Genomic DNA, 20417 nt, shown 5'->3' on the forward strand with positions numbered 1-20417 from the left:
CCCCACCCCCCCCCCCCCCCCCCCCCCATCAAAACTCTTCTTTTATGTTCTATGAAAATACCCTCATGTACTGTAGTTACAGTTCCAAATGTTGATGAGTAAATAATGACAGATTTTTTCAGAAAGGTTTCAGTTTAATTTAGCTGTTAGAGCCACCACAATTATGGAGCAGTATTTCACAGGATCTAAAGCTAGATTAATGGGTTGTTTGTTGAAAATAATGATGTTTTGGCTGTTTCTTTCAGGACATGGCTTTGACTCTATGCTTATAGCAGTTCCACCTGCTAATATGCACTTATGTACTATTACATCAGCAACCTGAGCCGTCTTGTTTGCACTTAGCACCTCCACCTCTTATTAAATACTGACTGCATTTGGTTACAAAAGTGGGTCATGCGTTCATAGTATTTCTATGATTGTTTTTTTAAAGGACACATTAAATGTATTAAAGTTGACAGTAAAGATGTATATAATGCAAATTAACTTTCTATTCATCAAAGAATCCTGAAAAAAGTTTCCACAGAAATATTAAGCAGTTCATCTGTTTTCTCAACTTTAATAATAATAAGGAATGTTTCTTGAACACCAAATCAGCATAACAGAATGATTTCTGAAGGATCATGTGACACTGAAAACTCAAAATTCAGCCATCACATTAAAATATTAAAATTGAAAACATATTTTAAATTTCAATAATATTTCAGAATATTCCCGTTTTTACTGTATTTTTGATTAAATAAATGTAGCCTTGGTGAGCATAAGAGACTTCTTTCAAAAACGTAAAACATTTTAACAAACCCAAGACTTTAGATTGATTTGTGTAGGATTTGTTTGTTGGTTATTAGTGCTGAGCGATAAGCTCAATTTTCATATCGTCCTATCGTCAGCCTGTGAGATCGCCGATACACGATTATTGTATTATCGTGCTAATTTATGTAATTATTTACTAGTTTTATTGCGAGAAAGTAAACCAACTCCAGCGTAAGGCTAAAAGCAGCCTAATGTTTTTAATATGACTGAATTTGTATTTAACATGATAACAAATTAATAGAAACATCGTAAGTTACTAATTATAATGCTTACATTTCCTCAGTTATTCAAAAAGTGGCTACAGAAAACGAGCAAAGAACATTATAACAAGCTCAGTCTAGCGAGAGTTTATGTACTTTAAAAACACTCCCGTTAAACTCAGTGAATCTACACTAGCCTATATGATGAATACATCTCTTATACTTACATCGCTCGTACATCTGCACTTTGTTGTTTATAATGAGAGAATTTGCGAGTCAGAATTCAGTCAGCGGCGCGCTGAACAACGGAACTCCGCTGTTTCATCGATGACTCATCTGAACGCCTCTGATTGGCCATTGCATTCATAAGCTCAGCATAATCGTGTGCGATTGGTTAGAACGCGCAATACTGTAAAAACGCGGAAAAATAAATATAATGTAACAAATAAGCCCTAATATTAATTGGATAGTATTACTAGCCTGATAATAATAATAATAATAATTGTCTTGCTATTGTCAAAGGCATCAGCCACAGGCGATATCTCTGTCTATCGTCGATACAATATACTATCGTCTATCGGCACAACCCTATTGGTTATACAGAATTGATCTATTAAATGTTTTTAGAAGGGGAAAAACATAGACTGTCTGCTGAGTTTTGGTTTGAAATGGGGATATGTGTGTGTTTACTTTGGCTCAAGGGGTCTGTTTTGTTGATTTAGGCGTTAACCTTTCACCCTTGACTCCTTTTGAACCTGAGAGAGCCGGGTGTTTTTCTTCCACCTCCGTCGCCCCCTAAGTAGACTCGAGGCCAGTTTGCCATCGCTGAGAGGTTCCACTGCTCTACGATAAACAATCTTGACTGTTGTACCATTGCATTCATAAGCTCAGCATAATCGTGTGCGATTGGTTAGAACGCGCAATACTGTAAAAACGCGGAAAAATAAATATAATGTAACAAATAAGCCCTAATATTAATTGGATAGTATTACTAGCCTGATAATAATAATAATAATAATTGTCTTGCTATTGTCAAAGGCATCAGCCACAGGCGATATCTCTGTCTATCGTCGATACAATATACTATCGTCTATCGGCACAACCCTATTGGTTATACAGAATTGATCTATTAAATGTTTTTAGAAGGGGAAAAACATAGACTGTCTGCTGAGTTTTGGTTTGAAATGGGGATATGTGTGTGTTTACTTTGGCTCAAGGGGTCTGTTTTGTTGATTTAGGCGTTAACCTTTCACCCTTGACTCCTTTTGAACCTGAGAGAGCCGGGTGTTTTTCTTCCACCTCCGTCGCCCCCTAAGTAGACTCGAGGCCAGTTTGCCATCGCTGAGAGGTTCCACTGCTCTACGATAAACAATCTTGACTGTTGTACAAAAAACTTGCCTGTTTCCAGGTTGTTTAGAGACTGCTTAAATTACATGCTTTCAACATGTATGACCATTTAATGATGGTTCAGCCCATGGAAAGTCCATGCGCACTCAGCAGATTTGAGAGAAACAAACTGAGAGCAGATAAAGCGCAGTGAATTCTTCACTTCTATCTGTGGAATTTGTGCAGTTCCTCATTGCCGGGGGTGTGGGGTCATGTTTTAGCAACGCTATCAAGTTCACATGCCAGTGGATTTTTACTAAGGTACTATGTCTCAACTTGCCCACAAATATTTGGTTGTTTTTCCTTTTATTTGTTAGAATTTGTCTTGAGTTACACTGTCTTCTAACCAGATGCTATACGCAACAAGTTTCCAGCAATAAGCAATCTGTCTGCCTGCACTGAATGCGAAACTGTTTGTTTGTAGCCAGTCAGATGATATTTGATATTTGACGCATTATAGAGTGCTGCAGGGATGACATATTTTCATAGGCCAAAACCCGGAAACAAGTTAGCATTTTTGCACTTGGCCAACATTTAGCTCTTACTTCTGGCGACTGTATTTAGGCTTGTGAAGATTATCATGATGTACAAAACATATAAGAATCATGTACTTTTGTTTTATTATTGTGTTATTTTTTGGCAGTAATCCAAAAGACACTGGACAAATCTTATTGGGTTTTTGTCAAGGAAACCAGGGTGATGCTAACTTCAGGCCTACAAAAAATAAAAACATAACTATATTATGTGGAGCTTGATTTTGAACCAATGAGATTTTAAAGTGGAGAGACTGACAAAATGTCATGTCACTCATCCTTTGTTGTGGTCACAAGAATTGCTGTTTGTCTAAAAAAAAGTCCAAAACCTCAAGAAAATGGACACTCATTTTTAGTCACTCTAAAGCCACTGGCTTTAGTCTGTTATATATCTTCATCATAGTTGGTCATACCTGCTTTCAATGATAAAGTAATACTTAAACAAGTGACTTTTTTTCTTTTCAGACTTCCTGCTTTATATTTCTAAATAGTGTATGGTGGTCTAAATATAGGTTGTGCTTAAATTACAGCTTTTAAAAAGACTCCCTATGGCTACGAGTGGCGGAATGATTTTTAAATGCATTTAAAAGAAATAGTTCACCCCATACCACCCTGGCCTCTTAACCAAGCACAAATTAGAGAGAAAGAAGGGGGTATAGTGAAGGAAAGAGAGTGATAAAGAGGTTTCTAAACCTGCACAGCTGGAGTACAGAATTGGTTTGGGGAAGGAGAGAAATAGGGACAATCTTACTTTCCCCTCCAGGCAGCTAACCTCCCAGCCCATTAACAGAACCATTTCCTTGACATTTGGGTGAGGAAATTGACTGCGGTAAATCTTCTTGCAAATTATCAATGACTTAAGACCAACTGTTGCACAACTATAATATCGCTATTTTTGCTCCCAGCAAGGCCTTATTTACACCTTCGCCTTACTGTTTGTCCAGCCAGAACACCCTAGCAACCACCTAGCATTGCCCTAGAAACCATATAGAATCTAGTGTTATTTAAGCATTAATTATATACTATTATAGCATTTATTCATATTTCACATTAGCTTTTATTTTTATACTTTAGTTTGTTCATATTTTTAATTTTTAGTTTATTTAAGTTTGTATTTAGTTACCTTTTCATTTTAGTTTGCGAGTTTTTAATTTTGTTTATTTTTTATATATTTTTTTATATTTCTATTTAACCTTCATATATTTTTAATTCAGTTTTTTTAGTACTTCAACCTAAACTTATTTTATTTCTGCTAGTTGCCAGGCAACATTTCTAATTTTCGTTTACATTTATTTATGTTTTTCATATAACATTTATGTTTTATTTAAGTTTTATTTCAATAAACAAAACAAAAGTTGTAATAGTTTTAGTTAACAATAAAAACACTGCTAGCATTGCCTTATAAACCCTAGTCCTGTGTTATTTTAATATTATTTACAGTATACTATTATAGCAGCATTTAATAATATTTAGAATTAGCTGTTATCTTTTTATTTTAGTTAAAGTTTATATTTTTCATTTTTCAGTTTACATTTTATTTTTTTGTGTATTTTTTAGTTACATTTTAATTTTAGTTTAAGTTTTAGTAATTGTGTTTTGTGATTTTGACATTTGATTAGTTTTTTAGATTTCTATTTTTTAATTTCACTTTGAATTTTAGTAATTTGCTTAAACTGCATCACCTTAGAAACCACCCAGCACATCTTAGCAATGACCTAGCAACGCCCTGGGAACCAGCCAGAATACCCTAGCAACCGAATAACAATACACTAAAACACAACAACACCTTAGCCACCAAACAAACCCATTTTAATGATGTAGCATCTATAAATTAAGGGCAAATATACATTCGATTGACAGCTTATGTGTGTGTTGACAGGACTGGCCTCAAAAGACCCATCACCATGGCCTGAAGAAGAGGGGCCAATTTCATCATGTTCAGGATACACTGAGTGAAGACTCTGGCAATAAAAGAGTGCATCCACACTCAACTCTTCCAAAGAATGACACAGAGTTCTGGAACAGACCTCGCTGTGGAGTCCCAGACTACCCCTCACAGAAGGAAGGGAGCGTCTTTAATTACTTAACCCACAAAGGAGGCTTGCTTGGAGGCCGTAATCGCCGAAAACGCTTTGATTTGTTCGGAGGACGCTGGGACAAAACAGACCTCACATACAAGTAAGACTTGCATGGATAGCTGTTGTGGTTGTATCTGGTTGCTGTGTTTTGGAATGACAGACATAAAATGAATTAAACATAAAAGCGTAAATGGGAGAAAATGACTTTGATATATTGCCAAGGTACTATTTTGAGCCTTACACAAAAAAGGCCACACTGAGGCAATGATATAGCTTATTTTTGGTATATCCTTCCTCCACGTTTGACTAAATCTATACATTAAGGGTTTTTTCTTATTAAAGACTGTGCTTAAATGAAACCTGTGCAGTTCCTCTTCCCCCTTTTACCTTAGAAATACACTATTTCCCAGCCCTCACAGGAAATACTAGTTTCTAATGTTTAATTCTTTATCTTTTCATGTTTCTTAAAGCTGTTATCGGTTCTAAGGAAGACCACCCGCTCTTTCTACTATTACACCCACTTAATTAGAAGCAGTAAACTGTCTCAGACCCGGGACTGCAGGGCTCCAAAACACAGATGAAAATATGTATCAAGCCCCCTTTGATTTAAAACAGTAAATCATTTTCTTAAACACACACAATCGCTACTTCAAGTCGACCTGAATTTCATTGGTTTGTAAAGGGATAGTTCACCCAAAATGAAATTATGCCATCATATACCTACCCTCTTCGTTCCAAACTGAACAACTTTCTTTTCTTCGGCAGTAAATATTTTGAAAAAGTCTCAGGGTTTGTTTTTTTTAAACACACAATGAAAATCAGTTGACTTCCATCAATTGACCTCAATGACTTTTTTCAAAATATCCTCTTTTGTGTTACGCAGTTTGGAACAACGTGAAAGTGAGTAAATGATGACAGAATTTTCATTTTTGGGTGAACTATCCCTTTAAGAAGCCTTTTGCTTGACATTTTGGCCTTACTATTGTTGTTGTCTGGTCACCACTTCATGTTTTGACTGATTTGCCTCATACATCTTTTTCAAAGACGGTTCCCACCGGACATAGGACTCTCTGTAATCTGAAGTCAGTGTGAGGTGAGGTCACGACCCGACCAGGAGATGTTACATTTCAGAGCGCTCGTGTGTGTAATGGGCGCGGAGCCCAAATGGTTCTAGTTTTCTCTTCAGTGCTCAGCGGGGGGTGAGATGAGGATCCAGACAAAGAAAACCAGCCATACAACCACTGATTAAAACTGTCCCTTGATTTATGGCGCTTCCCATAAAATATCACAGCCTATAAATCTCCCATGGTTCTCCATCTGAATCAAGCCACATTGCTGTAGGGCAGACTTGATAGAAGAAGATAGAAGTCAAAACAAATCATCTTTTGCAAATCATGGGAAGTTTAGGAGGATCTGAACCCTTTATATCCCCATAAAATATCATATAAATTATATATGTATATATATATATATATAAATATTTAATTGTGCATTCATATGTGCCATGTTTTTCTGTTTTTTTTCTGTTTTACTTAAGGTGAAAATGAAGAATTGAAGAATGTTGAATTTTAATATTGATTCATCTCTTGTAGTTAATCAATGTACTGTACATTTATGAATAACAAAAATGTATAGCAAGACTTTTTTTAGTCTCAGGTGACGACAGGTAACTGTACAAAGCACACAGCTGGGACAAACCTCATTAGTTTGCACACTGAAAATTACCATTATGATGCCTTTAAAAAATTCAGCCTTCTGAAATCATTGTACGATTTGTATACTAAGTGCTGCCTCATCAGAATCTGATGTCAAGACAGCAACACATGCACATACTTTATCCCCAGCAAACCCCAGTCAGCAGCATTCTAATGCTGTGCCACTGTGAGCTGTCATGACTCACGTCTCTGAAGGCTATAGCACCTCGCTGTCCTCTGTAATCTGTCCCCTCACTTAATGATGGACTGTACATGTGCAAAATGAACTAAAAAACATCAACCCCCCATCCTACCCCTACTGTACTGTCAATTCAGTTACTTGAGTAAATCTAGCCAGAGTATGTGTTTTGTCACATGTGTGCAGTGGATTGAGGTCTGAAGTCATTTTGCATGCTTAAAGTCAAGTGTGAGTGCACCTTCAGTGAAACATGATGAATGGCACCTGTGCACTCAAGTTCATCCAAGTTCATCATATCCACAAAAGTCACCACAGGGCCAGATAGTTAGAAGTTGCTGCTGAAAAAAAAAACATTTAGAGAAAAGAAGCCACTTGCTAGGACCCCCAAATACATTCAAAAGTTTGTGGTTGTAAAGGCTTTTTATTGTTTGAAATAGGCCTCTCGTGCTCACCAAGGCTGCATTTATTTGATCAAAAATACAGTAAAAACAGCAATACTGTGACATAATAAAATTTGTTAATTATGAGTTAAAATAACTGTTTCCTTTTTGAATATATTAAAAAATTTATTTATTCCTGTGTTGGCAAAGCTGCATTTTTAGCCATTACTGCAGTCTTCCACATCACATGACCCTTCAGAAATAATTTCTAATATTCTGATTTGGTGCTTAACATTTTTGTGGAAACCGTGATCCATTTTTTCACGATTCTTTGACAAACCGAAAATTCAAAATAACACTATTTGAAATAGTCGTTTATAACATTACAAATGTCTTTACGGTCACTTTTGATCAATTTAATGCATTCTTGCTGAACAAAAGTATTCATTTTATTTAAAAAATATTAAAAAAACTAAATCCTACTGGGTGCAAACCTTTAAATGGTACACTCTTAAAAATAAAGGTGCTTCAAAAGGTTCTTCAAGTGATGCCATAGAAGAACCATTTTTGGTTCCACAAAGAACCATTCAGTCAAAGGTTCTTTAAAGAACCATCTCTTTCTTACCTTTTTATAATCTTTATGGAACCATTTAGACAAAAAGGTTCTTCTATGGCATCGTGAAGCACCTTTATTTTTAAGAGTGTGGTGTATATTATCATGTATAAAGGCTTATAATGTGTGAGGAAAAAGTGTGATACTTTAAAGATATGTTGTTTGCAAAATTAAATAAATAGCAAATTATTAGATGATTTATTTTTTCATCTTTTAAAGCATTTTTAATGATGTATTTATTTTTTTATTTTCTAATTTTTCCACAAACCCCAAAGATGCCTCTTGTGGTCCCCTGGGAGTCCCTAGAGCCTAGTTTGGAAACCCCTGAAAGTCACTAATCTAAACCTGGTTTACGTTTCATCTATTATTTTGTGGTAGTAGCCGTAGTCCTAGATCAGCAAATAGGGAGGAATTCTCTTATTGGAGCAGCGAATAAGGACAATGTTTAAAGACACAGACTACCACACTGGGCTCTCCCGCTGTCATAGCTCCTGTCTGGGCTTGCAGACTGCAGAGGCCCCACAATCTCAGACGGTTTGTGGCTCCAACATGCAGCCCCAAAGCGATCCCCATCCCAAAGAGCCAATAATGACCAAAGCATGAAGGTGTTCAAGCATGAAAACAACACAGAGGTACCAGTTACTATAGATGCATGTTGGGAGCTTTAACTGCTTTAAGACATTTTATTAGTTTTTTTTTTTTTTGTGGAACATGATACAGATTTGTGGTCCACCAGTTTAAATGTGCTTGGTGGGGATTCTGCTTGTGAAAATAAGCATGCGTGCCTTCATCACTCAGCTTAATGTAGCTCGTCTTTCATCTGAGAGAAGTTAAAACCTGTGGGCTCATTCTACGAGTAGCATTATAATTTATAAACAGCATTCAAAATGGATAAATTGCTGATTTAGAATAGAAAGTGCAGTTGGAGTTTCCTTATGGTTAGTTTTTGGGAGGAATCAAAGGTGGTGTGATAGTAAACAGAAAAGATCTAATTCAAGAAACATTCAACCAAAGAAGAATGCCATTAAAGGGATAGTCCACCTAAAAATCAATTACTCTGTTCTGCTATCATTTGTGACCCTGAACTACAAAACCAAAAAGGGTCAATTTTTCAAAACTAAGATTTATATATAATCCGAAAGCTGAATAAATAAGCTTTTTATTGATGTATGGTTTGTTAAGATAGGACAATATTTGGTCGAGATACATCTATTTGAAAATCTGGAATCGGAGGGTCCAAAAAAATCAAAATATTGAGAAAATTGCTTTTAAAGTTGTCCAAATGAAGTTCTTAGCAATGCATATTACTTAACTTAATCAAAAATTAAGTTTTAATATATTTACAGTATGAAATTGGCAAAATATCTTCATGGAACATGATCTTTACTTAATATCCTAATGATTTTTGGCTTAAAAGAAAAATCAATAATTTTGACCCATGCAATGTATTTTTGGCTATTGCTACAAATATACCCCAGTGACTTAAGACTGGTTTTGTGGTTAAGCCAGGGTCACATTTACACAAAGGATGATATTTTGAATAACAGTTAGTTCATACAATGGAATAATAGTTCATACAATAGAAGTCAATGGAAACAAAAAGGGTTTAGTTACCAACATTTTTCTAAATATTTTCTTTTATATTTCATGGAAGATCAAAAGTCATACAGATTTGAAATGACATGAGGGTGAGTGAATGATGACAGAGCTTTCATTTTTGGGTGGACAATCCCTTTAAAGCCTCTAAAATTGTCTCTACTGCAGAATGTTGTGAATAGTTTTGGATTAAGATCATGCTAAATGACAAGTAACAAAAGAGTCTTGAAATTTGATGCTATGCATTTTTACAAGGCTTCTATGCACTTAAAGGAACCCAGATAGGGGTGCCATCACTGTCACAATATCAAGTATCAAGTATTCAGTTATTCAGTTATTATGGTCAGAAAGCATAGTAGTATTGAGTACCGTGCCTAATCCATAACTAGGCAAACATTCAGACTTTGCTTGTCTTTTCACAACAGTCAGATTCTGATTCAGTCCCTTGGTTCACCACCAAGACGGGTAGCAAACATGTTCAAATAAAGGGGATTATTGGGGTAATGCACTAGAGATCAAATGAAAATCACATGGGTGGTCTGTAATGAGTGTTTATGAGTGTCTGTGCTCATGTTACAGGATCTTGCGAACTCCTTGGCAGATGAATTTAGAGAAAGTCAGACATGTGCTGAAAGAGGCACTGCAAGTCTGGAGTGACGTCACCCCTCTCACCTTTACTGAGGTCACCAGTGGCCGGGCGGATATCATGATTGACTTTAACAGGTAAAAAATTGAGATGTTTTCACTGTTTGCTGTGTCAGAATCCATGAAGACCTTTCTGTGTTTATGTTTGAAAGGGGTCATAACGTACATTTTATCATTTTATGTTTTTTACTCCAGTTGAGATCCAGTTATAGGGCCCTATCATACACGTGGCGCAATGCGGCGCCAGGCGCGACGCAAGTGTTTTCTGCTAGTTTTAACCCGAAACAGTTGTCATTTTCACGTCCTCCGCCACGTTGTTTAAATAGCAAATGCATTTGCGCCCATTTGTGCGCTCATGGGCATGCTGGTCTGAAAAATGTTCAGGCGCATTGCTAGTGCGTTGCTATTTTGAGGCGACTGAAATAGACTATGCCGTTGACAAACAAAAACCTGGTCTAAAGTCAATGGCGCAGTAGTTTTTTTGTTATTTAAAGAGCTAGTTAGTATAGGAGGGTCCACAGAGAGCGTACACTCTGCTTATTACACACACAGGGTGCCGCACAGCAGCACACAAACATGCCAAATATTAAAAATTAAAGGATTGCAATTTAAAAGATTATTATTGTGTAGGCTACATGAATATAAAAATGCCTACGTGTCATAATGGATAGTCATTGCATGTATCAGAATTAGGCTACCTATTTGCTCGCGCACGAGTAGCTCCGTTTCATCTCTGGAGACGCGTTCTGTCTTTGCGCTTGCAAATTCCGCCGTGTAAATAGCAAATCCGCCATGGCACGAGCGCAGCTGGCTCTTAAAGGGAGTGGGAGACGAGACTCTGATTGGTTTATTGCACGTTATGCTGGGCACTCCGACCGTTTTTCCCGTCGTTAAACTGGAGAAGTGGATTTGGACACACCCTAAGTGCGCCTGCACCTAAGTGCACCTGCGCCGTGCACTTTAGACCATGCGCTTAGATCGTTGAAATAGGGCCCATAATGTTAGTCAAGGTTTCTTTCTTCCATCAAAAAGTCATGCATGACCATTTTTCACCCTATTTGATGCTTTTTCTATTGAACCTTTAGGACTATATAAATGTATTCTGTTGTGATTGGCTACTTTGTAGGTTTATGATACACAAAGATTTATGAATGAACACCTGTGTGGTTTAGTACATATGGACATGCAACACTGCGGCTCAAAATCCCTTTCTTTTTGAAAAACTAACCTTAATGTTGAAAAGCATGTCTTTTTTGGTAGCACATTATTACTACAAAACGCTGTTTGAGTTTTTTTCCCGCCACTGAACATGTGACGCGCTCTATCATTTTGCACATTGTTTGTTGAGGAAATTTGTTTAGAATGTTTTGTGTTTAAAATGTTTAGAGGCCATTTTCTCAAAAACATGAAACTCAAAATGATGAAGCAGGTCCTCTAAATGTCTTCATGGAGAAAAGTGCATGATATGTGTCACACCAGACCAATATAAATGTCATGTCTCTTTCAACAGGAAAGTGTTTTTTTCCCTCTTCATTTTCTGTTTGAAAATGTAAGTCCTTCTGAAAACTTGGCTTCCTGATAAAGCGCTAATGTACAGTTATTGTGTTTTTGAGATATGCTCGTATGAAGCTCTAATGAGGGATACCGCTTTTCTTCAAAGCAGAGGGAAATATCTAGATCCATCTGGCATTAAGGGAAACATCTGGAGGTCAGTTCAGTGAAGTGTGGGGCTCTAGGCATGTCAGTTTCATTTGTTCTGACTCAATCCGAGATCCCATCAATGGGATAACAGTGGACCGGACATTTATGTTTTATTTTTTTATGGCCGCCTTTCACCCTCAGGTCCTCCAGGCTTAAAGATCTATAATCCTGAGGGCCTTGTGTGTAAATTAACCTCTCAACATTTCACAATGGAAAATTTGGGGTTCAGTTTATTCAGTGCCATTCAGCCAGGGTGGAATTTGGCATTCCATTAAAGACAAGAGAATCAGGAAAGTTACTGAGGTGTGACAGTTACAGTACACTCTTAAAAATAAAGGTTCTTCACGATGCCATAGAAGAACCTTTTTGTCTAAATGGTTCCATAAAGAACCTTTAACATCTGAAGAACCTTTCTGTTTCACAAAAGGTTCTTTGGGGCGAAAGAAGGTTCTTCAGATTACAAAAAAGTAAGAAAGAGATGGTTCTTTAAAGAACCTTTGACTGAATGGTTCTTTGTGGAACCAAAAATGGTTCTTCTATGGCATCGCTTGAAGAACCTTTTGAAGCACCTTTATTTTTAAGAGTGTAGGCTATAATGGTTTACGGTTGCATGGCAGTAACAGCAATGTTTCTGTTTAGATCATTATTCTCACCCTCGTTTAATCATTCTATGTAATGAAGTGTGCTTATAAAATTCTTTCCATGATCAGTTCATCAGGCATGTTGATGAAATAAGAGAACGGGAATCATTGGTTTTGTGCTGTCGTCTGAGAGACTGTTTCACATACAGGTACTGGCATGGAGACAATCTTCCTTTTGACGGCCCAGGAGGAATTCTGGCTCATGCCTTCTTTCCCCGAACTTACCGGGAGGGAGACATTCACTTTGACTATGATGAATCTTGGACAGTGGGCAACAGTATGGGTGAGTGAGGACCCGGTTCATTTGGTGTGACTTTTTTAGTTACAATTCAGATTTTTTTTACTCACATTTGCAAGTTTATATCTCACAGTTTTTATCCTGCAGTTGCAAGTAATTGTGAGTTTACGTCTCACAATTCTGACTTTTTTCCTTGAAATTCTCAGTTTACATCGCACAATTATCCTCCACAGAATTCTGACTTTTTTTTCTCAATAATCTCATGATGAGTTTATACCTCACAATTGCAAGAAAAAGCGATACAATAAGAGATATAAGCAATATAAATTGCTTCTAAATTAGTTGGTCAAATTTAGTTAAACTAGTACTTATAAATAAGCAATATCACACAAACGCTGATGTTCAGATTATGCTTATATTCACACACATCTGCAAGTAATATACAGTATTGCTATATACGAGTGTTCAACAAAAGGAAGACTGAATAACGTTAGCTTTTTAAATATTATTATTTTGCATTTTTAATTATTGTCAGTTACTTTGTCCATTTTTGCTGTGCCAACTAAAATACTTACAAATAAAGTTAAAGCAAAATCAGCATTTGTAAATCTCCAAGCAACATACTGCAGTGGTCTTTTGTCCCTGAATGGATCAATTTTTTGAATGAATTGTTTTTTTGAATTATTCAAAACTCAAACATAAAGCCAGTCCCTTGTTTTGTACCTGAATGAATCAGTGTTTTTAATGAATTGGTTGAGAGAATGGTTGGTGTAACTTTGCAACTTGCAGGAATTTTTTAGTTTATTGTTTTATTATGTACAAATGGATTTCCAAATAAATATACGATGCATGGACTGCATACCACACTATTAGGTTTTATATTTAATTTTAAAACCCCTTTGTTTAATCCTCTTGCTTTCTACTAGGTACTGACCTCCTCCAGGTGGCAGCTCATGAGATTGGTCATGTTTTAGGATTGCAGCACTCCATGGCAACAGGCGCAGTGATGTCGCCTTTCTACACTTTCTCCTACCCGCTCAAACTGAGTGAAGATGACAAGCAAGGCATACAGTCTTTGTATGGCTCCAAACACACTGATGATAAAGTAAAGACAGAGGAGAGAACTCCCAAAATCACAGAAACCAATGAGATAGAAACCACAGTGGTGAGATATATGGCTGATGCTATCTGATCTTGGGAATCTGATTCTTCTTTATCCTTCTTATTCTCTTTTTTCTTCTTGTTTCCCATCTTTCCAGCCTGATGCTTGCCAAACTGACTTTGATGCTATATCTATGATCCGAGGTGAGCTGTTTTTCTTTAAGTCGGGTTATGTATGGCGGATCCGTGATGGTAAACTCCAGACTGGATATCCTGCATTGGCATCCAGGCACTGGAGAGGCATCCCAGGAGACATTGATGCTGCTTTTGAGGACAAATCTGGAAATATCTGGTTCTTCCAAGGTAAACTGTCTCAAAATAATTAAGATGTACACTACCGTTCAAATGATTTGAGTCTGCAAGATTTGTACTATTTTTACTGTTTTTCACCAAGGCTGCATTTATTTGATAAAAAATACAGTAAAACAATAATATTCTGAACTATTATTACAATTAATTTTTTTTCTATTTTAATTTATTTTAAAATGTATTTTAATCCTATGATGGCAAAACTAAATGTTTTAGAGACATAACTTCGGTCTTTAGTGTCACATGAATGGTCAGAAATCATTCTATATATCTTGATTTGGTGCTCAAGAAATATTTATTATCATGAATGTTGAAAACCGTTTTACTGTTTTTTTCAAAAGAACAGTATTTATTTGAAATAGAAACCTTTTGTAACAATATATATATATTCTTATATATATATATATATATATATATATATATATATATATATATATATATATATATCTTTATTGTCGCTTTTGATAAAATGAATGTGTCCTTGCTGAATAAGAGTATTCTTTGTAATATAATGTAAAAACAAATAAGTATGTATGTGTGTATATATACAGTGGGTACGGAAAGTATTCAGACCCCCTTAAATTTTTCACTCTTTGTTATATTGCAGCCATTTGCTAAAATCATTTAAGTAAATTTTTTTCCTCATTAATGTACACACAGCACCCCATATTGACAGAAAAACATACTTATTTGTTTTTACATTATTTTAGCTTATTTCTTATATCATAGATGCTGTCATGTACCCATGACATTTCTTTAATGTTCCTTAAATATCCTAAATATAGAAATCCTGCAATTCCAAAAGCACATTTCAACTATCATTAGAACATGTATATATTTATAATCCAGATGTCTTTTGGTGGCCTAATTATCCAGTAAACTGGATAACCTTAGACTAGTAAACTAAAACAGGGGTTCATAATGAATGGAAAATTCATAAACCGTGATTTTAATATAACCTCTCACCCGCCATTCTCTCTGTAGGCCAGAGTTACTGGGTTTTTGATGCAGAGCGGCAGATCACAGGGCCAGACTCTGTACGGCGACTGGGTCTAACAGTGAATGACATTCAGGCAGCCCTCATGTGGGGAGAAGACAAGGCCCAGAAGATCTACTTCTTCAAAAAAGGAAGCTACTGGCGATTTAACCTGAAGGAAAACCGTGTAGACTCAGTCCATCCTCGGAGCATGAGGGACTGGAGGGGCATACCGGATGACATTGACGCTGCTTTCCTCGACCGATTCGGTACAGTTGTCACTGAGACATTATTTCTTGCATGTTTTTGAAACTACAACGGTTATTCTTGATGGAGGGAGTTTAAAAAATCATTGAATGTTTCTTTCTATCTTTCTTTATTTCTCCACAGGCTTCGCCCATTTCTTGAGAGGGAAGCAGTACTGGAAGTTCGACCCAGTGGAAGTGAGGGTGCTGGAGGGATACCCACGATATATTGGCATGGATTTCTTCGGTTGTTCTGCAGCCCTGTATCGATGAGTCATGGATACAACTACATGTAATTTATCCCAAGTGTATTGCTGATCTTTGTCCCGCAGGCAGTTTCCACGTTTAACTTTGAACCTGTCTAGTTCTAGTATTTTTGTTTATATCAGGTAAAGTGTCAGATGTACAGTCTCTGTACAATCTGACCACTGGATCAAACATTTTTCTGTGGTTTCAAGTAGATACTGTTTATCTACTCAGTGACTCAAAATGCTACATCTGTGCCACTTAACCATATACTGAATGACTGTTGCTGGATCTTCTCATCTGCAAAACAATGACTCTCATTTCTCAGGAAAAGCAGGAAATTCTGGCCTTAAAATATTTTGTGTATTTGATTATTTATTATTTGTATATTTTTGGCAGTATTGATAGTGTTCGGAAAACATGACAGACATTCTTTTTGAGAAACACCATATTGTGCTATTAGTGACATGCTGTTGAATACCACAGAAGATAAGTTTGTCCTTAAACACAAGTAAAAATTGCATTAACCATAATGCACTTACAATGGAAGTCTATGAGGCAAGTAATTTAAAGCAAAATGCTTTTTTTTTTTTTTTTTTTGAGGATCATACTATAATAGTAATTCTTCCATAGAAATGTGCTATGTGAGTCGTAAAGTTTTCTAAATTGTTCTTTTAGTAGTGGGAATACTGTTCTAGCTGAAATAACTTTCACAGATGCTGTTGATATATTTTTTATTAAATCCGGAACATTCCTTTAATGCCTCAAAAATCTCAAAATCTCAGTGCTCAAATCTACTTACATGAGCAGTTTTAGTTCAGAGGCACTTTTGGTACAAATGTAGGTGACAAAAACTTGGAAATATCAAAGCATCCTAGAAACGAACAACAATTCGTTCTCAGAGCAAGATTAACTTACCTATTTTTTACTGAACTTTGTAGAGATAGCTGAACATTTTTTTAATTTTGTTTGAAGCTTTGAAGGGCCTGAACTATAAAGTGTAGAACAATGATGCTGTACTTTCAGCATTTAGGGCTGGTCACACTGACTTTGATTCATTGTTAATGAGAAATGGCAATTTGACTTGACACAACTGACCTTTGGCAATGGTTGTCGGTGTGAACATCCATTTAGGCTGAGTCTGTAAAGGACTTATGAAGACCTGTTTTTCAATATCGATAATGTATATTTTACAGTGCAGGTCACTGTTGCTGTTTACGTGCTATCTAATTAAACTTTTTTCATATTGTGGCTACTGAGGAATATAATCCTTATAGCATGATAATAATGGCTATTAATCAAAGGAAACTGTACACTTCTCATTCACTGTTGTTATAATGTTTGTCATGTAATCAATTCTTTCTCTTGTTATTGTTTTTAATGATCAATTTACTGTGTAAATATTTTGTAAAAAGAATTATTATATTTTAGCTCCAATAAAAGCTGTTTGTTTATTGTATTCTGTCTAATTATCTATCTAAAGTACTACAGCTGGTTGGTAATATTTGTTTGTGTGTTTCTTTAACTTCGGCCACTTTTATGTCTGAAAAGGTGATTTTTATGAAAACTAACAAGACTTTATTTTTTTATATGAGGATCACAGTATAGCTGTATTGGAAATTATTTACCATGGCTCCATAATTATTATATATATATATTTTTTATCTTTGTCCTTGACTCAGATTTTCAATGTTATTGAACTCAATCCATCATACAATTTATTTACATTTAAACATATTTAAATTATATTTAATTAGAAAATTGTATTTCAAATTTTTTTTCCAAAAAAAATAAAACCATTGGATTTTTTTTACACAAATTATGACTCCCACAGTTAGTATACTTGCTCACCAAGGACACAACAATATCAGTGAAGAACCTGAGACGAAATAAACAAAAAAATCAAGATATAAATATCATTATAATTATGAATAGTTTCAAATAAAACTATAATTTCTTTTTAAACTATAAAAAAGTGTGGAAATATGATTTCTTTTTGTGTATTTAAGATTGACACAATGCTAGTTATGAAATTAGCCTTAGTAAGACTGCACTCCATGGAGTTGGTCATTTTATACAAAAAATATTTTAGATGTCATTTCCACCACATAATGTTATTAGACGCAATACATCATATGAGATGTGATGGAAATGACATTAGTTGAAGAAATACTCTCATACGAGAGAGGTGTGCACAGTCCATCCTCAACCAGTCTGGTTCTAATATGTTCTATCAGAGGTTTCGGGGTGGAAATGGAAGACGGCTGTTCCACAGGCCCTCCTGCCGAGACAATTCCAGAGTCCTGGTGTCTTGGCTTGTTTACAGACTGTAATTCCTCTCTTCTCCCCCGCTTCTGTCACATGGAGCAAATTTGTAACACAATGACATTGTAACATAATGTCATCATCATTTCAGTTCCATTTTATGTGAAGCATCTGTTGGCACCATCCTTCGCCAACACATTTGATAGTGTTTCGCTTTAGTAACTACAGATGTCGAGCTGCTTTGGAAGAAACGCAAACTCTGATCCTTTTGTTATCAGGATTCGAAACAGAAACATAATCATGTGCTTACTGCATAGGTTTACCAGAGTCATAAGAGCTTTGTGTGTGTGTGTGTGTGTGTTTCAACTGTAGAAAGCAACTTCTTTGACCTTTTATAGAACGTTTTACTCTAAATCTGATTACCAGGCTCTCTGAGAGTCAAAACATTTCTAAACATCCCAGTAGCATTTTTGAGAATATATACAGAATAGTATATCTATAGTACATTCTCCAAAAAGGAATCGATTTTCAAGGTTTTCTAAGTTTACAAAGTTTGGAACTGAATTGCAGGTCCTTTTCCCGTTACAAGTGTCCTTGAAATAATGGAGCAGATGCAATCACACAACAACCACCCAAAATACTCCAGAAACCACTTAGCAATACCCTAGCAACAACTCCAAACACACCAGAAAATATATAGCAACACCCAGGCAACTTCCCAGAACACTTTAGCAACCACATAGCAATGTCAACCAAACTGGCAACCACCTAGAATACCCAGAAACAGCTCAGAAATACCAAACAAAACACCCACCACCCAGAACACCTTAGAAACCATCCAAAATACACTGGCAACTGCTTACAATACCTTAGTAACCACCCAGAATGCATTTGCTGAGTTAGTGATTTTGGCACAGGCCAACACCCCTCACATTTTCTTGAGTTAAGAGTAGCTCTGGCATGATTAATGAAGTGTCATTGTTTTCTTGTTCGGTAGCCGCTGATGGCAGATGCTGTACCAAACGTCATAAAGTGCTGTTGTTACGCATACACGTGTACCACTTCTAAGAGTATGTTGTAAAACACATGTCTATATTTTGAACTTGAAGGACGTTTGCCTTCAGGGAAAAGCAAGTCTGCACTGATTTAACCACAAGCATGCGCACACAGCCGACCCGATCGACCCCCGCAATATTTCTCTCATTAAATTAAAAAGCAGATTGTTTGTGTTCACAATCACAGAGAACTGTACAACTAAAAACACATGGCTTCTAACGGTTGAGCAGAATAAAACCTCTCATTCTTCAAAATCATGACTGATCCTGATCAGTTTGAATCATGATATGATTAAAAGTCATGTAAGAGAGTCCGACTTCCAGTTTGTTATTCAAGCACTGACAGTAACGTCCCTTAGGCTGATAGCTGATCTTCGTGAGACTGGAATGTTCAAATTGTTTTCCCGAGCGATGGCAAACAAACGATGAAAGATCGGACACTAATTTCATGTTTCTTTGAAAAACTATTAAGATGTAAATCAGATTTCATATGTCAAACATCATTTGGGCCCTGACAAAAGTTCTTCAACTGTGGTAGAAGAGTTTGTTTTTCCCTTGTACAAAGCCATACATACAGTACATCTGCAGTGCTGTAGATTTAATACTAGATCACAGGTGTGTTCAAAAGTTAGATTCCTAACTCTTTCTGGGCAAATTCCATTTAAAGTGAACACCACTGTGCTCTACTCACTCTGAAGTGCACTTGACGTGAAGGGTGCAGGGAATTACTGTCTCACATGTGTTGAATATGAATCTTATCTTGATGACGTAACAGCAGAAGCATGCATAAACAAATCAGCTGGTAAGATCTAACGAAATATAAAAATCAAGCCAATTATAGCTTCTTTTTGTCATTAATTCACATTTTAACTGTTGTATGTTCGTTTGGCACATGTGGTAATTTGTAAACGATATTTCATGGTCAGATCGTATTATATTCACATTCAGATACTAGGTAACTCCTCAGAATAATTACCTCAGGGTTTCACGATTTTTATTAGTTTGTTTACTGACAGAACTTTCAGTGAACTGTTATCAAGTGTGACTAATGCAGAAATGCTGTGTAATCCTTTTCATTGTGGTTTCCACTAGTAAGTTACTTCAGTAGCCTATTACAATAGTGTTTCCTTTTAATACTTTAATCACACATAAAATTCTGTCAGAAGGATTCTTGTACTTTGGTCTTAGTGGTCAAGAACAAGAAAAGGTAAAGAAAACTTGAAAACAATATGGCTTTCCAGAGTCCTAGGGATGCAGCCATGCATGATCATGTAAAGCAGTTTGATTACACCAGTAAGATCTATTTTATAGCTAACAAATATGCATTCTATTCAAAGTATGTTTGAAAAGTTTATCGAGTCACACGTCTTTCATCATGTACTGTTATTGGAGTCGCAGGATGTCCTTTTAGCGAACAATAGAATGTAAGTACATCAAATGTCAAGG

The 20417-nt window shown here is 36.1% G+C and overlaps 1 protein-coding gene across 1 annotated transcript in view; it reads left to right on the forward strand.

The window, feature by feature from the left end:
* The window catches only part of mmp11b (matrix metallopeptidase 11b), a 20766-nt gene extending 4558 nt beyond the window's left edge, over positions 1-16208 (forward strand). The window contains exons 2-8 of the mRNA XM_016229601.1: positions 4809-5107; positions 10069-10212; positions 12626-12759; positions 13641-13879; positions 13974-14178; positions 15169-15429; positions 15551-16208. Of these exons, the coding sequence (XP_016085087.1) occupies positions 4809-5107; positions 10069-10212; positions 12626-12759; positions 13641-13879; positions 13974-14178; positions 15169-15429; positions 15551-15678 (1410 nt within the window). The 3' untranslated portion in view covers positions 15679-16208. The remainder of the gene's footprint in view (positions 1-4808; positions 5108-10068; positions 10213-12625; positions 12760-13640; positions 13880-13973; positions 14179-15168; positions 15430-15550) is intronic.
* Positions 16209-20417: the final 4209 nt, after the last annotated feature.

Source organism: Sinocyclocheilus grahami, unplaced genomic scaffold, assembly GCF_001515645.1.
Source record: "Sinocyclocheilus grahami isolate Dianchi unplaced genomic scaffold, SAMN03320097.WGS_v1.1 scaffold355.1, whole genome shotgun sequence".
Taxonomy (NCBI): Eukaryota; Metazoa; Chordata; class Actinopteri; order Cypriniformes; family Cyprinidae; genus Sinocyclocheilus; species Sinocyclocheilus grahami.